Below are 15,136 nucleotides of genomic sequence, written 5' to 3' on the forward strand. Positions count from 1 at the left end.
TAGTAGGAATGCAAAAGTCATACAGCCACTTTGGAAAACAAGTCGGTAGCTTCTTTTAAAGATAAACATGCACTTTCAATGTGATCTAACACTCTCACTCCTAGGTATTTATCCAAGAGAAATGACAATGAATATTCACACAAAACCCACTTGCAAATGTATACAGTGCCTTTATTCAAAATTGCCAAAAACTGTAAAGAATCCAAAAGTCCTTCAGCTGGTAAGTGGATAACGTTTGGTACATACATACATAGTCAACAATTAAACACACACTCCTCACCAGTAAGAAAGAAAGGCTACTGATAAACACAACATCGATGAATTTCAAATGTATTATGATACAGAATCAAAAGTCTACATACCATACAATCCCTTTTCTGTAATATTATGGAAAAGGCAAAAACTGTAGAGTAAAACCTGGTTAGTGACTGCCAGGGATAGGTATGATCAGAGAAGTCCACAACAAAGGAATGACTTTTCTAGGGTGATAGAAATGTTTGAGGTCTTGATTACGGTGGTGTTACACAACTATATGCATCTGTCAAGTCCCAAAGAACTGTACACTCCTATACATTAACCTCAGTAAGCTTACTTTTAAAAAGAAAATTAATCTTGTACACAAAAAAATTTAAGTTACCTAGTAATACAGCCTTCAATGAAGGAAAAAAATAATTCCAACCAGTTTGAAGATACATTTCCTAAAGCATCTTTCAACATTTACTAATAAATCGTGGTTTAATTATTTGGAACGGAAAGCAATAAACTCACTCTATATCTATGTGAGATAGACTCAAATTAAACATGAAATCTACCCTCTGAGACACAGGGAAAAAATTACTTTGAGTTTCATATGCTAAAAAAATTTGTTCCTGATTGACCTATTTGGAAAAACAGCCAAAAACACATAATACAGCAGAGGTTTCTGGCAAAGTAATAATAACCTTTTTCTAAATACCTAAGTATTTTTCTATGAACAATAACTTTATTCACTGATCCCTTTTACTTTTAATGAAAAATCAGTTATTAGGACTTTTAAATTTAAGATTTTAGGGTACCCAAGGTAAATAAATGATCATTATCAATTGTGAAATTTAAAAGTATTGTTTTAACCCCACATACACCTTGAATATGTTCTCTTCATAGTTAGAAGCTGCAGTCAGGATAATGATGAAGATCACACATACAAAACTTTCTACAAGCTCTGCAATGGAAATACACCGTTCTGATTGTAGAAGTAGCACCCGACTTAAGCCAGAATACTGAGGATCTCAACTGTACTGCAGAACTCCCCACAGTAGCCCAAACTACAGACAAATGCAAAGGATAAAGGATAGGAAGAAGCAGTAACATCTTAATTAAAAAAAAAATTCAAATCACATTTTAGTGTAGAATCATGACCTTTTCTTGTATAAATCAACCTGAAATGGAGTAGTCCTCAAATTATGTATGTGTGTCTATGTATGTGTCTGCCTACCACACATAGACTCATCTAATATTTTATAAAGATGACACCATACTGCAACAGAAAAAGGATCTTTGGGGCACCTGGATGGTTCAGGGGTTAAGCGTCTCCCTTTGGCCCAGGTCGTGATCCTGGGATTGAGTCCCGCATCAGGCTCCCTTCAGGGAATCTATTTCTCCCTCTGCCTCTGTCTCTGCCTTTCTCTATGTATCTCTCTCATGAATAAATAAATAAAATCTTTTAAAAAGCTTTACAAGAAAACAAGAGTATTTTCATAACCTTGGGGGGTGAAAATGACTTCTTAAATAGGACACAAAAGTGCTAACCATAAGTTTTTATCTTAATAAATTAAGCAATATTAAAATGAACAACTTTTGTTCATCAAAAGATACCAATAAGACAGGGAAAAGGAAAGCCAGAGTGAAAGAGAAATTTGCAATACATATATCAGTATGTAAACCACTCAAGAACCCAATGGATATATAAATGATGACATACTCATCTAATGGAAAACAATACATATAAATATAATGGAAAACTATGTAAGAATGAACTATCACCACATAGAACAACATGGATAAATCTCACAAACATAATGCTGAACCAAAAAGATATTGTATGATTTATACAAAGTTGGAAAGGAGACAAAATGAATTTATGGTATTAAAACTCAAGATAGTAGCCACTTTGCCAGTTGATCCTAGGGGCTAGAAATAGGCACAAAGGGGTTCTGATAATGAGGTTCTAATAATGTTCCATTTCTTGATCTAGACACTTGTTACAAAAATGTGTGCAGTCCTATGAAGATTCATCAAACTGCATTCTTATAATTATGTAATAATACTTACTTCAATAAAAATACCAAAAATATAGACAATCACAGATTTGGGAGAGAGAGATTAGGGAAAGAGGGAAGAATATAAAGAAAAAAATAAGGTATTTGGCTTCCCCAAATATATAGCACAGATTTTTCTCCTTAAAGTTGCCAAGCCAAAGAAAATATAAATTAAGTACTAACCATGAAACCAGGTAGTACCGGCTGAGTAAATTTTGTCTTAAAGGAATACAACAACTGTTTTGAGCTTGCATCATAGAAAGAAAGTTGACCTAAAAGGGGGGGAAAAAAGCATTATTATACAAAAACATTTTATTAAATCTAACACAAAATCATGGGTAAAAGTAGTAACTTAATACATATTTTGGCACTTTTTTTGGTTACAAATTATACAGACTGGACTCAGAAATTCTCACGAGAAAATTAGTACACATGCTAAGGAAAAGCCAAAATCTAATTTTCTTTCCTTATTTTCAAGATCTCCATAGTGCTTCCATAATCTGGCACTATTCTACTTACTGAACTATAAACTGTTTCTTTACTTTATCATTATTTAACAAATGGTTTTCTTAACTCAGTAAAAACCGGGCTATTTCTTCCCATTCTTGCTATAACCAGCTTCTCTATGCAATTCCTATCTTCATTTAAGGCTTACTCTATCAAACCTTGTCTTCTAACCACTTGAAGCCATACTCATTTCAGTTTCTGAAATCATAATTATCACTGCTTCAGCTTTTTAAATTTTTTTTAAGGTTTTACTTATTCATGAGAGACACAGAGAGAGTCAGAGAGAGAGAGACCGACAGGAGAAGCAGGTTCCATGCAAGGAGCCCAATATGGGACTCGATCCCAGGACTCCAGGATCATGCCCTGAGCTGAAGGCAGATGCTCAACCACTGAGCCACCCAGGCATCCCACTGCTTCAGCTTTTCTAATTTTTAAAATACCTTCACAGTCTTTCAACATGATCATGCAACTAAAATTACTGTCTTTCTAACCACTTAACCGTCCAATCTGATGGCCTCCTTACATCTATTTCCACTTCTTGAAATTCTATCCCCCATGACTTCTCCATATCTCTAACCCTGAGGATACCTCCTGTCTCCTTTTCTCCTACTCTGAATGTAGGCACTTGTCCAGGCCCTGTTGTCTCTCTACAATGTTCCCTTAATGACTCAGCTACCACAAAACAAAGAAGAGAAACTATTATTTATGTCTACCATTAAAGCACTGGGTTCTTTATATACATTACCTCAAAACATTAGCCAAACTATGTATGCTCACAAAGTTAGTAAACAGTAGAGCAGTCTGTGAGATCTTCAGTAGCCACTCTGTGATGCCGTGTCTAACTTTCAGCTTCAGCTCTAGTCTTCTGAGTTCTACCATTGAATTTCTAAGTATTAGCCAGCTGTGCCATATGGTTGTCCTGATGGCATCTCATCTTTCTCCAGGACTATGTTCCCATGCTTCTGATCACATACCATCCTCTTGACCACACTGGCTGGAATCTCAGTCATTTTCAACTGCTCTTTGTTTACTCTCCAATCCATATTTAGTTATTGAGCCCTATAACTTCTACTACTACTATCAAATCCATTCCTCTTGATTCCATACTGCTCAGGCCCTTGTTAATACTAATCACTGAACCAATACTTATTAAGAGCTTGCTATGTGAAAAGCACTTGTCAGGCAATAAGAATATAATACTTAATAAATAAATATGGTCCTGCCTACACTGTTTAAAGACTGACTCCTGGAAAGTCTTACCCTATATTTGCAATCTTTTTCATATTTAACCACATACTCTCCAATATTTCTAAAACTAGATTACCATCATATATGACTACAGTTTTCTAAAATGCCCAGAAACTCCTTTCCCTCAAGTACTAAAAAAGACAGCCTATCATTATTTGTCAAGGCCCTCAGAATCTGATCCCATCCTACATTAACAACTCTTTCCTGTACCCTATGTTCTAGGCTAGCAATTACATTTCTCACTACTATCTTTGAAGAACCATGAAGTATGAGAAAAGAAACAGAAAAGGGTAAGAGCGAGCTATCTTGAGAGTTGAAAAAGAATAAAATGTGTATATATGTCCTGAGGAGAATTATTTATTTGATTCAAAGTGAGTAGATAAAAAAGAATGCAGCAAAACTAACATATCACTAAAATTAAACCAAGCCAAAGTTAACTTTTTTTTTTTGAGTAACTAGGTTGAAGGCTCAGCAAATTATTTGGACATAATGTTACTTAAAATGACAAAATAGGGTTTTATTAGCTCAAAGTGTCAACTTGGAAAGAAGTATCTAGGGAATTACTTTTGTTCCCTAACTTAATAGTCGCATCTTCAAAAATTTTATATGAATGCCTGGGTGGCTCAGTCGTTTAAGCATCTGACTCTTGATTTTGGCTCAGGTCATGATCTCGGGGTCATGAGACTGAGCACCATATTGGGTTCTGTGCTTAAGCAGGCACCGTGCTTAAGATTCTCTCCCTCTCTCTCCCTCTGCCCTGCTCATTGATTCTCTCTCAAAAAATATATATATATATTTTGATGATAGTAGTGAAGATACTTATCAAGTACCTAATTCAAAAAGCTTAAGCAAATTTTACAAAAGATAAATCAAGTTACTTTTTAGATGACTTTAACAAAAGTTTTCAAAAAGTTTGGCCAACTCTATGACAGTGAAACCGTAAGAGACTCTTAACTATAGAGAAAAAACTGAGAGTTGATAGAGGAGAGGTAGATGGGGGATGGGCTAGAATGGGTGATAAGTATTAAGGAGGGCTTTTGTGATGAGCACGGGGCATTATATGTATGTGATGAATCACTAAATTCTACTCCTGAAATCAGTATCACACTGTATATTAACTACCTAGAATTAAAATAAAAATTTGAAACAAAAGAGAAAAGAAACTTAAGGACAAATGTAGTATTTTCCTTTTGAGTTTGAACACACTAAACTGCCTAACACATGGGGGAAAAAAAGACAATCTGACAGCAACTCCATGAAAAAGACCTAGTGGATTGTGTGGCTATAAGTTCAATATAGACCAACAGTACTATTAAGTCACATTACTAGAAATTGTGTTGCCAAATCACATGTCCATGATGATCAGAAGTTCCATGTTCTACTTTGAGAATCAATGCTTAAGAAATATGCTGACACAGAAAATAACCACAGCAGCTTATAAGGTTTTGGAAAAATTAAAGGAGTAAGAGGAATAGCTAATGATACAGAGAATGTATAGTCTGGAAAAAGAGCAAGGGAAGAATGTTAGTAGTTTTTTAACAAGTATTATCATGAGAATGTGGATTAGGGAACATAATTCAGTGTTTCTTCAGGTGACAAAATTTAAGGACAGTAATCTCAGAAGTTATTAGAAAATAAGGTGAGTCAATTATCGAAAAACTTTCTACTACTAAGTACTGTCCAACAATGAAATAAGCTTTAAATTTCATATTAAAAAGCTCTTCAAGCACAGCAGTGACAACTACCTGCAGAGACAACCATAAGTATTTTGTACTGTGTGGCACATGGTTTGGGCAATTTCTAAGGTCTACTCCAACTTGAAAAATCTGACTCCACAACTCTTTATAGGTAATAAAATAAGGTCAGGAAAGAATTAAAATAGAAAAAATTTTAATGCTTAAGACTAAAACTAAGAAAACCATTCTTTCAGACTTAAAAGCATATTACAGATGACTGTTGTTTAAGGCTTCCGGCAAACATCACACACACTTCCAGTCAATTCTAGAGCTGAATATGTTTGTGATCAAATCCTGGTAGGTCAAGACACCATTACCACTATATTAATGGAAATTGTATATTGACAATTACCAAAGAAAAGTACTAAAATATAAGCAATTATGACAAAAGGACTTATGAGAAAATCAGTAAACTTACCCCCATCAAAATCACAAAATACACCTATTCTCTCAGGAACAGCAACATCCAAGGCTTTGACTTTATTATTATGCTTTGCTGCAAATGTGTTTTGTAGCCAGTTGTTGACATGGATACACCAACTAGTGTTTGTCTTTCCTAATTGGTCAAATTTCCCCAAAGTCTTATATGCTACTCCCACACTGTAGGATTTACAATCCTTCTGGGCCTTGACCTCCCAGTAATGTTGTCCACTTTCAATAGCAGTGTCTCCTACAAAAGATCAGAAAGGCAAATTTGACTATTACTTCATCTTTATGAGTTACATAGATTTTTACCTATCTCTTATCCCACAGAATGGCACAAAAATCTGATTCAGAAAAATAACCATATTAACACAGACAACAAACGCAGAGTATCTGCTATAACTTTACTTGTATATTTCCTATTAAATTTTCTCATTTATAAAAGGTTTTAAAACTTTTATTCCTTATTATCTCTTTAAAAGATATGCATATACATAAAATACAAAGTAAAATGAAGTAAAGTTTTAAACCAATAATTAGACAATTTGAAACCTCCCAAAAGTAATCAGGCTTCAAGAGGGAGAAACCTAGGCAAATATTCATTCAATACATAGGCCTCTCCAGCTCGGGAGTGGCCACCAGTGTGACCATGATGCTTTTAATATTAACTGACATAATGAAGGCTATGTTTATCCTACCCAGCACTGTGTATGACTCCCCAGTAAAACGATCTCTGCTGCCTCTTACTGCTGGTGGCCTGGAGCCTATGGATGTCCGTTTAGGGGATGGTGTGCCACTTCTATATAAGCAGGAAAAAGGGGAAAACAAATATTCTATGTAATAAATGTTTCACAAACCAAAATCACAAATCATAAAAGGAAACTTTGAAAAGATTTTAAATTATTTTATCTGAATTATTATTAAAGAGTTGTCAACTATAAACACTGAAATGTAAGAAGTCATCAACATAAAGCAGGCTGAACACTAATATCATGCAGACAACAAAGTTGATACAAAGAACACACAGTTGAAATAAGAAACAATGCCAAAATGAGACAAGATGAAAAGGAAACAAAAGAATGGAAGGGGAAAAAACCTCAAGAAAAGTAACAGATTATAGAGCTTACATTTCTTGCAGTTAAATTTAAATTTTAAAATGGCAAAAATATGCTTATTCTAATGAAAACTAAATAACCTTTTCATAAGCAGCAGGTATTTTTTCTCTGGATCTTCTTAAAAAGAATAGTATATGCCCGAATATCTTACAGAGGATAATATCAAATATTATAAGCATTTCTCCTGCTAAAATGGACAAGAGTCAACCTCTCCTTATATCAAATTACATGATATGATAAATGGGACAGTATGATGTCTTGCACTAAATCTCAAAAACACAAAATAAATCAAAACCCAAAGACAATTTAAAGAGAACACTTCAATTATACTGAATCACTGCATTTTAAAAAATAATTATAACTTACCGGTAGTAAAGAAATAAAAGGAAAAGCATGGAGAAAAAACAAACAGATTTAACTATTAAGAGTGGCAGTTTAAATTTCAGAGAAAAGTTAAATAAGGAGGGCTCCTTGAAAGCAGCGTTCTAGACTTCCAACCCTAAGAACATTTTTGCAATCAGTACAACAGCTATTACTGTCCTAGGTCAAACATGATCCCTCCCACCTTGTTCCTCTAAAGACAGATACTTTTGCAGCTTAATTGTGCAAATTAAGGTTCTTTGTTTACCTGCACTCTAGATTGTTTTACTAGTTTCTGAAATTCTCTTTGCCACCCAATTCATCTTGTTCACTGTTACCAGATAAACCTAAGTCTGATATTCCTACTTTAAAATCTTCAAGTACTTCCTTATTGCCTATAAAACTTAGTTTGGCCTTTTAGGTTCTTCTATATTTGGTCCCAATCTGTTTTTCTAGCCTTCTCACCCTCAGAGAGCACTATTTAGCTAAATGTAGCAGCTAAAGTGTTCCTTAAACTCAGGCAACCTGCTTCAGTGTCTTTTCTCTTATTTCTCCCTCTCTCAATGCAAGACCAAATGGCATGCATTCTACTTTCTTGAGAACCAGCCTATTATTCCATTAATAAAGATCTTCCAGATTCTACCAGGCTAAATAACTCTTCTGGGAAATCCATCTCCAGGCTAAAATCCTATGTGTAGCTTTTCAGGCCCAACTATAGACAATAATAAAAGGCTTTTAGTAACAGGCTTGGGAGGGCTGCCTTTCCTATGCCAGACCTGATACTTACCTAATTTATCCCAGTTTCTGAAGGGAGATGCAATCCACCTCCACCCCAACCCAGTGCTCATATGCATATCTGCACTCCTAGCTTAGGCACTTCCATTCAGAGATTCCCTTATGAGACCTTTTCAGCCGCCTCTTTGGAGAGGCGCAAGGGAGCAAGGGAGCAAGGATGATGTATGCAATCTGAAGACATTCTCTCCACTTCATCTCAATACTTTCCCACTTCTAACCCTTCCTCTTCTCTCTTCTTCTTGGCCTCAGGTCCATAAAAGAACAGGAACAGCATTCTGTTTGAGACTCTCTTGGCAGTGAGATGATCCTCCAGATAACCATCATTTGCAATCTGCTTTGATTTACCTGACCCTCACCCAATGCCATTATGTTGGGGAAAATGGAACAGTGAGGAGAGCTAGCACCCTTTCCTTTGTGGCCTCTTGCTTATACTATCACGTAAGTGAATAAAGGCTTGATTGTTACTTTCAGTTCGGCTCAATGTCCTAACTGACCACTTTAAAACCTGGCAGCTCAAGACATCTTTCTTCCTCAAAATTCTTTATTCATGCTTACCATTACATGTAATCTTTACCTTGTATTATCATTAGTTGTATATAGATATATAACCCATATACATAAGCTAAGGCAAATTTCTTAAAGGCAGGAATAGTGTTTATCTCTACAAACCCCACCACATCTAGCTAACACCTTACATTGACCAAGTATTTATAGAAAGAATAAATGGATATAACATTCCAGAAGTACCCTACACATAAAGTATCCTTAAAAGGAAAGGAGAAAGAGAAGTAATATGATCTGAACTGCTTAAATAGAAGCAGTCTAAAAATCTCCAAGTGACCAAATGAAACTTCATATATTCTATTAAGTCCAGCAACATTTTGTAATTTATAATATGCTAACTCAAAGTCACTTTCACTAATAATGAGCAAGCAAACTAGAAAAAAGATAATTTTGAAAAGGGAATACATTCTGGTTTCTGGTAAAGATGTGGTATCTTCAAATTAGCACATTATTAATCATGCAATTTGAATTGATTCATCTTTCTGAGCACTGTCCTAGTAATTTCAATAATGACCTTTATTTTTTATCCTTGATGCTTTTGAAACTGTATTATCATACAATATAAGAACACGTCAAACCTGCTTCGTGTCAAGTACAAATAAAAACAAAGCTGTAATGTTAGATATACTGAATACAGCACAAGAAAGATGCCAGTTACAAGTAAATGCAGAAAAAAATGAGATGAGGGAAAATAACTCAAGAAAGACTTTGAAGCAGAGCTTATTGTTTTGTTACCATATACAACATAATCCAAACAGTATGCAGTATACTATAATGCTGTAAATTCAAAACATAAGCTACCAATACAGACAGTCTACAGAGAGCAGTATTTTAGCTTATGAAAGCTACTGCAATGGCTTCTGCTTATTGGTTAAAAGAAAAATTAAAGTTATTCAGCGAAGCTGGGTATACTAAGTCCTAGAACCAGACAGACATAGATCATCACCTTGTATGTTTCTTCAGTGAAGTAACATGGACACTGTTAGATAAAAATAGGCAACTGTTAAGAGACTGCTTTACAACTTAAATTTAACAGCTTATAATAAAATTAGATCAAAAGCCTGTTGAGAAAAATTCTTTTGATTCACTGTTGTAACTCACAGTGATATTGCTTTATTTCAGTTTGAGCAAAATTTTCCTCTGTTAAAAAAGAGGCCCCCATACTTCGAAGACTGTCTAAAAAAGTCTGACAACAACAAAAGGTCCCAAGCCTTCCTTCCTCTTTAGTTCATAAGGTTGCTGATCAGGGACAAGACAATGGGACTGTACATGCTAAAAGTTGCCATTTAATGCAGACTTCAGGTAAGATTGGTGACCTAAAATTCAGGAACTTCTTTCTTAAGCAGTTCAAGTTGCTGTAGATATAACTTTAAAGAAATGGAATACTGAAATAAAAATGTGTAAAAAGAGGATTAGGAAAGAAAAAGTAATGAAAAATTTATAACAAATTCAAGTACTGATAAACAGTATTATATTCCTCTGTGTTACTAGCCTATCACAAATCATACTGATGTATAGAGTAAGAATTTCATAAGTCACTGTCAAATAAGAATCAACATACAAGCATGTGTCCACATAACAGATCTAATGAAATGACTTACCTGCCTTTATTCTCTTTCCCTTTCATTTTGTTTTCTTGACCTTTTCCTCCAGTAGGATCCCACTCTACACAGGTATCTTCAACTCTCAGGTTCAAATGGGATGAGGAGTTATCCAAACTGAAGTTTAATGCTGTCCAAAAAAATAGTTCACTTTTTAAAAAAATATAGAACATATCCACAGCACAACCATCATCACATTATTTTCCTTCTTAACTTATTCAGCACTGTACAAAGAGAATAAAGTTCAAATTTCTAATGCTGGAATGCCTGGGTGGCTCAGCGGTTGAGCCCCTGCCTTCAGCCCAGGGCCTGATGCTGGAGTCCTGGGATCAAGTTCCATGTCAGGCTCCCTGCATGGAGACTGCTTCTCCCTCTGCCTCTCTCTGGGTCTCTCATGAATAAATAAATAAAATCTTTTTTAAAAACTCCTAATGCTAGCATTTAAAGTTTGCAAAGATAAGGCTGTAATTAACTAACTCCTACTTTATTTCCCATTATTGTTCTCTATATATCCTGCAACCCCAACCAAACACAATGTACTTGTATGGCCTCTGGTGTTACTGCTATTCCCTCTCCTGGAATTTCCATCAGCACATAATAATCTCAACTTTCTGTTATTAGAATATCAGTGGACTATCAGTTGATTGTTATGACTAAATAGGAAGAGGAGCTGGTAGACTTGAGGATGTGGGAAAAAAGTGATGTAGAAAATTATACAGTCTGGCACACACATATTTTCTCTGAGGCTCTAATACTTAATTGTTTCATATTTAAACTCTCAGTAGTTTTGAATTAAAAAGCACAGAGAAACAGCCTATGACAGGAGAAGCAAGGAAACTGGCCCACCTAATAGAGATAGATGTATTACCTTCTCTCTTTGGAAACTGAAAGTAAATCATTAAAATGTATTTATTAAGCTGAATAATGCAGAATTCCTCAGATACTCCAATGCAATTCCCAGAATCTCTGCCTTACACAAGGCATCATCTACTATATATTTACTAACGAATCTGCTTCTGTTAGTTGTATTTTCCTTCAAAAGTTCAAATTGCTGTAATTACTCATTGAAGTGATATTACTTTATAACTCCATTTTACTTAAGGATATTACTTGATTTAGCCAAAGCTTCAATGTTTCTATGAAGTATGCATCATCAAACAAGATATTCATAAACAGCGCCTAATGTTTACCTAGCAGATTAAAAAATTTTTTCCTTCACTGTTTCTATAAAGAGCACTTTAATTTCAGCTATGGGTCTGAGCCATTGCTCATTGTCTATTTATAAAATAACTTCCTAAGTACAAATCTACTGAACATACTGCTTCTAGGAAATATCATACAAGTTATTAGCTTTTCAAAATCTGCTGTAAACAGAAATGAAATTACAAAAAGAATATAGTTTTCCAGTATAAATGGTAACAAAATTCCTTACTAAAGGTTACTAAATAGGCACTTAATAGTCACTTGATAAGCAGGTTACTAAAAAAATAGGATTAAGCAAATTTGACACCCTGCACTATCAAGAATGAGCTGCCTTAAGAAAACTGAACCACTTGGCTGGTTCAGTCAGGAGAGCATGCACTCTTGATCTCAGGGTGGTGAGTTTGAGCTCCACATTGGTTGTAGATATTAATAAAAACTAAAAAAAAGTCCACAAACTTAAAAAAAACAAGAGTTAATTAACCCCTATATTAGCTAGTAGCTAATAATATGTTAGGGTATCTACATTCTGGAGAGAAAAAAAAGTACTTTTAAGTCTAAGGTGCCATCAATTCTCAGGTGCTTGTTAAAATTCTAAGACTGTTCAAAAAAACAGGCAAGAAAAAATCCTAAGGCTGTTCCCAAATATTTAATATGATGGAGAAGGACAGAGTCATGAGTGGCAAAAAAAAAAAAAAAAAGGTGTCACCTTCAAGTCACCTGAGACTAGACTTAAATACCACAGCATGCAGACAGAAAGGTATGAACTTCAATCCCAGGGGTATAATTTTTCATTTCTCTCTCTCTCCCTCTTTTTTTCTTTTTTTGGTTTTGTATACTATCTCCTTTATGGGACGTCAACCAAGTCACTGAACCTCTCCTCTCTCAGCTAACAGTGATACTGTGTATTAAAAACAAACAAAAAATACAGGACTGGTCTCAAAAGTGAGGTCTCAAACATCAGATCATCTCTATAATACAGCTAGGTATTAGTTTCTGTATCTTTAAAAGTCTATGAAAACAAAGTACCAAAAAAATCAAAGTTATCGTTATGTTTCATGTTTGTGTTGGTACCTGTTTTCTCTGCACTCCAAAATTGCATCATAGCCACTATCATTTGAAACTAGAGAGTAATTTGTGATTAATATATCATTTACCTTTATAAGGAAGTAATGTAAAATTACTTAAAAATTCTATTCATAAGACCTTAGGTTACACATCACATGTGACAGTTCCAATAATATGAAATAGTGCTACTACATACATTGGAGAGACAGAAATGAAAGATGTTCACTATTTCCCACATTGAACACTGGTAAGAGGCAGGATATCAAATTTTGGTAGGCTTCCACTATTTAACTTCCATATTTCTCTCTTTCCCTCCAATTCTTTGTTCTATACACTTGTTTCTATGTTTGGTCAAAAAGTACTGCAATAAGCCAAAAAAAATTAATAATTGTTCACCACGTCATCTTTTAAAAAATCTAGCCTTTTCCTCTGTAGCTCTTGCCACAGTGGTAGCTCACAACCACTCAGTGGTATGGAATAACTTTAGAAAAGTTGAGACCTATAGCCATTTAAGGAACAAATTCTGAGTCTCCCAGATGGTCAGAACCATGTTTAGTGGGCCTCAAGGTTAAATTTCAGTCTATCCTCACCCCAAGGGGTTTACCTCACTGTGAGAATTCTTGGAAGGACTAAAACGAATTTAGTCTCTCTCTACAAACACTAAGACCATGAATTTGACTACTAAGATTCACACACTGCCAATAGGAGCAGCCAGCCCAACTCCAAAGAAACAAGCCAGCTGTTTATTTTTCTGAATCTGTGGAATCTGCATAGAAATGTATAGGTCCAAGTTTGGTCCCTAAATATAAAGGGTAAAAGAGAAGGAACAAAAGACATAAAAAGATACAATACTCCTGAGGGAGAATAATAATGCAATTTTACCTGACAAGGACTAAAAACAATTCAAGTTGTGTAGAAAAGAATCTACATATTTATGACTATACTTTGAAATGATTAAAATCTCTAAAGAAACTACAATAACATCTTAATTTGATTACAAGTAATTCAAAGTAACTGCATTCTTGGCTAAATTATTTATAGTTCTTGAATAAAAACATTTGCTAATCTAAGCAAATTACTCAACTTAGTTTTTTTTTAACTTTGTGACACATTCTTTTGAGTTTGTCTTGTCAATAACTTAGGGACTTCATAGTTTGTTTTATTCTGATATAATATTTTTATATCACTTCCAAATCATATCAAACTCTGGCATGTAAACCCATCCAAATGCTTTATGAACTATGCCAGTGGACCACTTGAAAGCTCAAGTACCTCAACAATATGTTGAATCTGATTCTTGAAGTAAACCCAATCAATTATCATCTCACAACTAACAAGATCTCTAGCACTATGGCCTTCCAAGTGCTAACTACCTAAAAAAAATCTATGTTGAAATATGTTATTCTAGAGAGTTTTAACTAAATCCAAATTGCTCTCAGAAGACTAGAAACACCCAGGTTCCAGGCCCACAGTAAGGGCTGGCAAGGAACTTGGAAACAGATTTTTTTTTAAAGATCTTATTTATTTGACAGAAGACAGAGAGAGAGAGAGAGAGAGAGAGATTGCATGCACAAGCAGTGGGAGCAGCCGGCAGTAGGAGAGGGAGAAGCAGGCTCTCTGCTCAGCAGAGAGCCCAACATGGGGCTTGAGCATGCACAAGCAGTGGGAGCAGCCGGCAGTAGGAGAGGGAGAAGCAGGCTCTCTGCTCAGCAGAGAGCCCAACATGGGGCTTGATCCTGAACCCTGGAATCACAACCTGAGCCAAGGGCAGATGCTTAACCAACTGAGCCACCCAGGCAGCCTGGAAATAGATTCTTAATTACCTTTCCAAGTTAGTTCTAGAGATCATAGGCAAGTAATTTAACATATTTAAACTTCACTTTTTTCATCTACAAAATGGGTATAAGTAATATCTAGACTACTGTTCTCTCAAGATGGTTTTATTTTTTTAATTAATTTATTTATTCATTAGAGACACACAGAGAGAGAGAGAGGCAGAGACACAGGAAGAGGGAGAAGCAGGCTCCATGAAGGGAGCCCGATATGGGACTCGATCCCAGGACTCCAGGATCACGCCATGAGCTGAAGGCAAATACTCAACCGCTGAGCCACCCAGGCGTCCCCCAAGATGGTTTTAATAATCAAATGGAGAACTCTCAGAGTGCTCTGTAACCATTAATAAAAATACAAATGTTAATTTCTACAGTAAGGTTTAAGAAAAC

The 15,136-nt window shown here is 35.2% G+C and overlaps 1 protein-coding gene across 3 annotated transcripts in view; it reads right to left on the reverse strand.

The window, feature by feature from the left end:
* FSD1L (fibronectin type III and SPRY domain containing 1 like) overlaps positions 1 to 15,136 on the reverse strand; it is a 68,162-nt gene that overhangs the window by 7,658 nt on the left and 45,368 nt on the right. The window contains exons 9-13 of one of the 3 annotated variants that reach the window (XM_072727791.1): positions 10,647 to 10,776; positions 9,992 to 10,024; positions 6,910 to 7,010; positions 6,207 to 6,458; positions 2,481 to 2,569 (exon numbers count right to left, since the gene is read on the reverse strand). In XM_072727791.1, the coding sequence (XP_072583892.1) occupies positions 2,481 to 2,569; positions 6,207 to 6,458; positions 6,910 to 7,010; positions 9,992 to 10,024; positions 10,647 to 10,776 (605 nt within the window). The remainder of the gene's footprint in view (positions 1 to 2,480; positions 2,570 to 6,206; positions 6,459 to 6,909; positions 7,011 to 9,991; positions 10,025 to 10,646; positions 10,777 to 15,136) is intronic. The other 2 variants (XM_072727793.1, XM_072727792.1) reach the window with 2 other exon arrangements.

Source organism: Vulpes vulpes, chromosome 12 (genome assembly GCF_048418805.1).
Source record: "Vulpes vulpes isolate BD-2025 chromosome 12, VulVul3, whole genome shotgun sequence".
Classification (NCBI taxonomy): Eukaryota; Metazoa; Chordata; class Mammalia; order Carnivora; family Canidae; genus Vulpes; species Vulpes vulpes.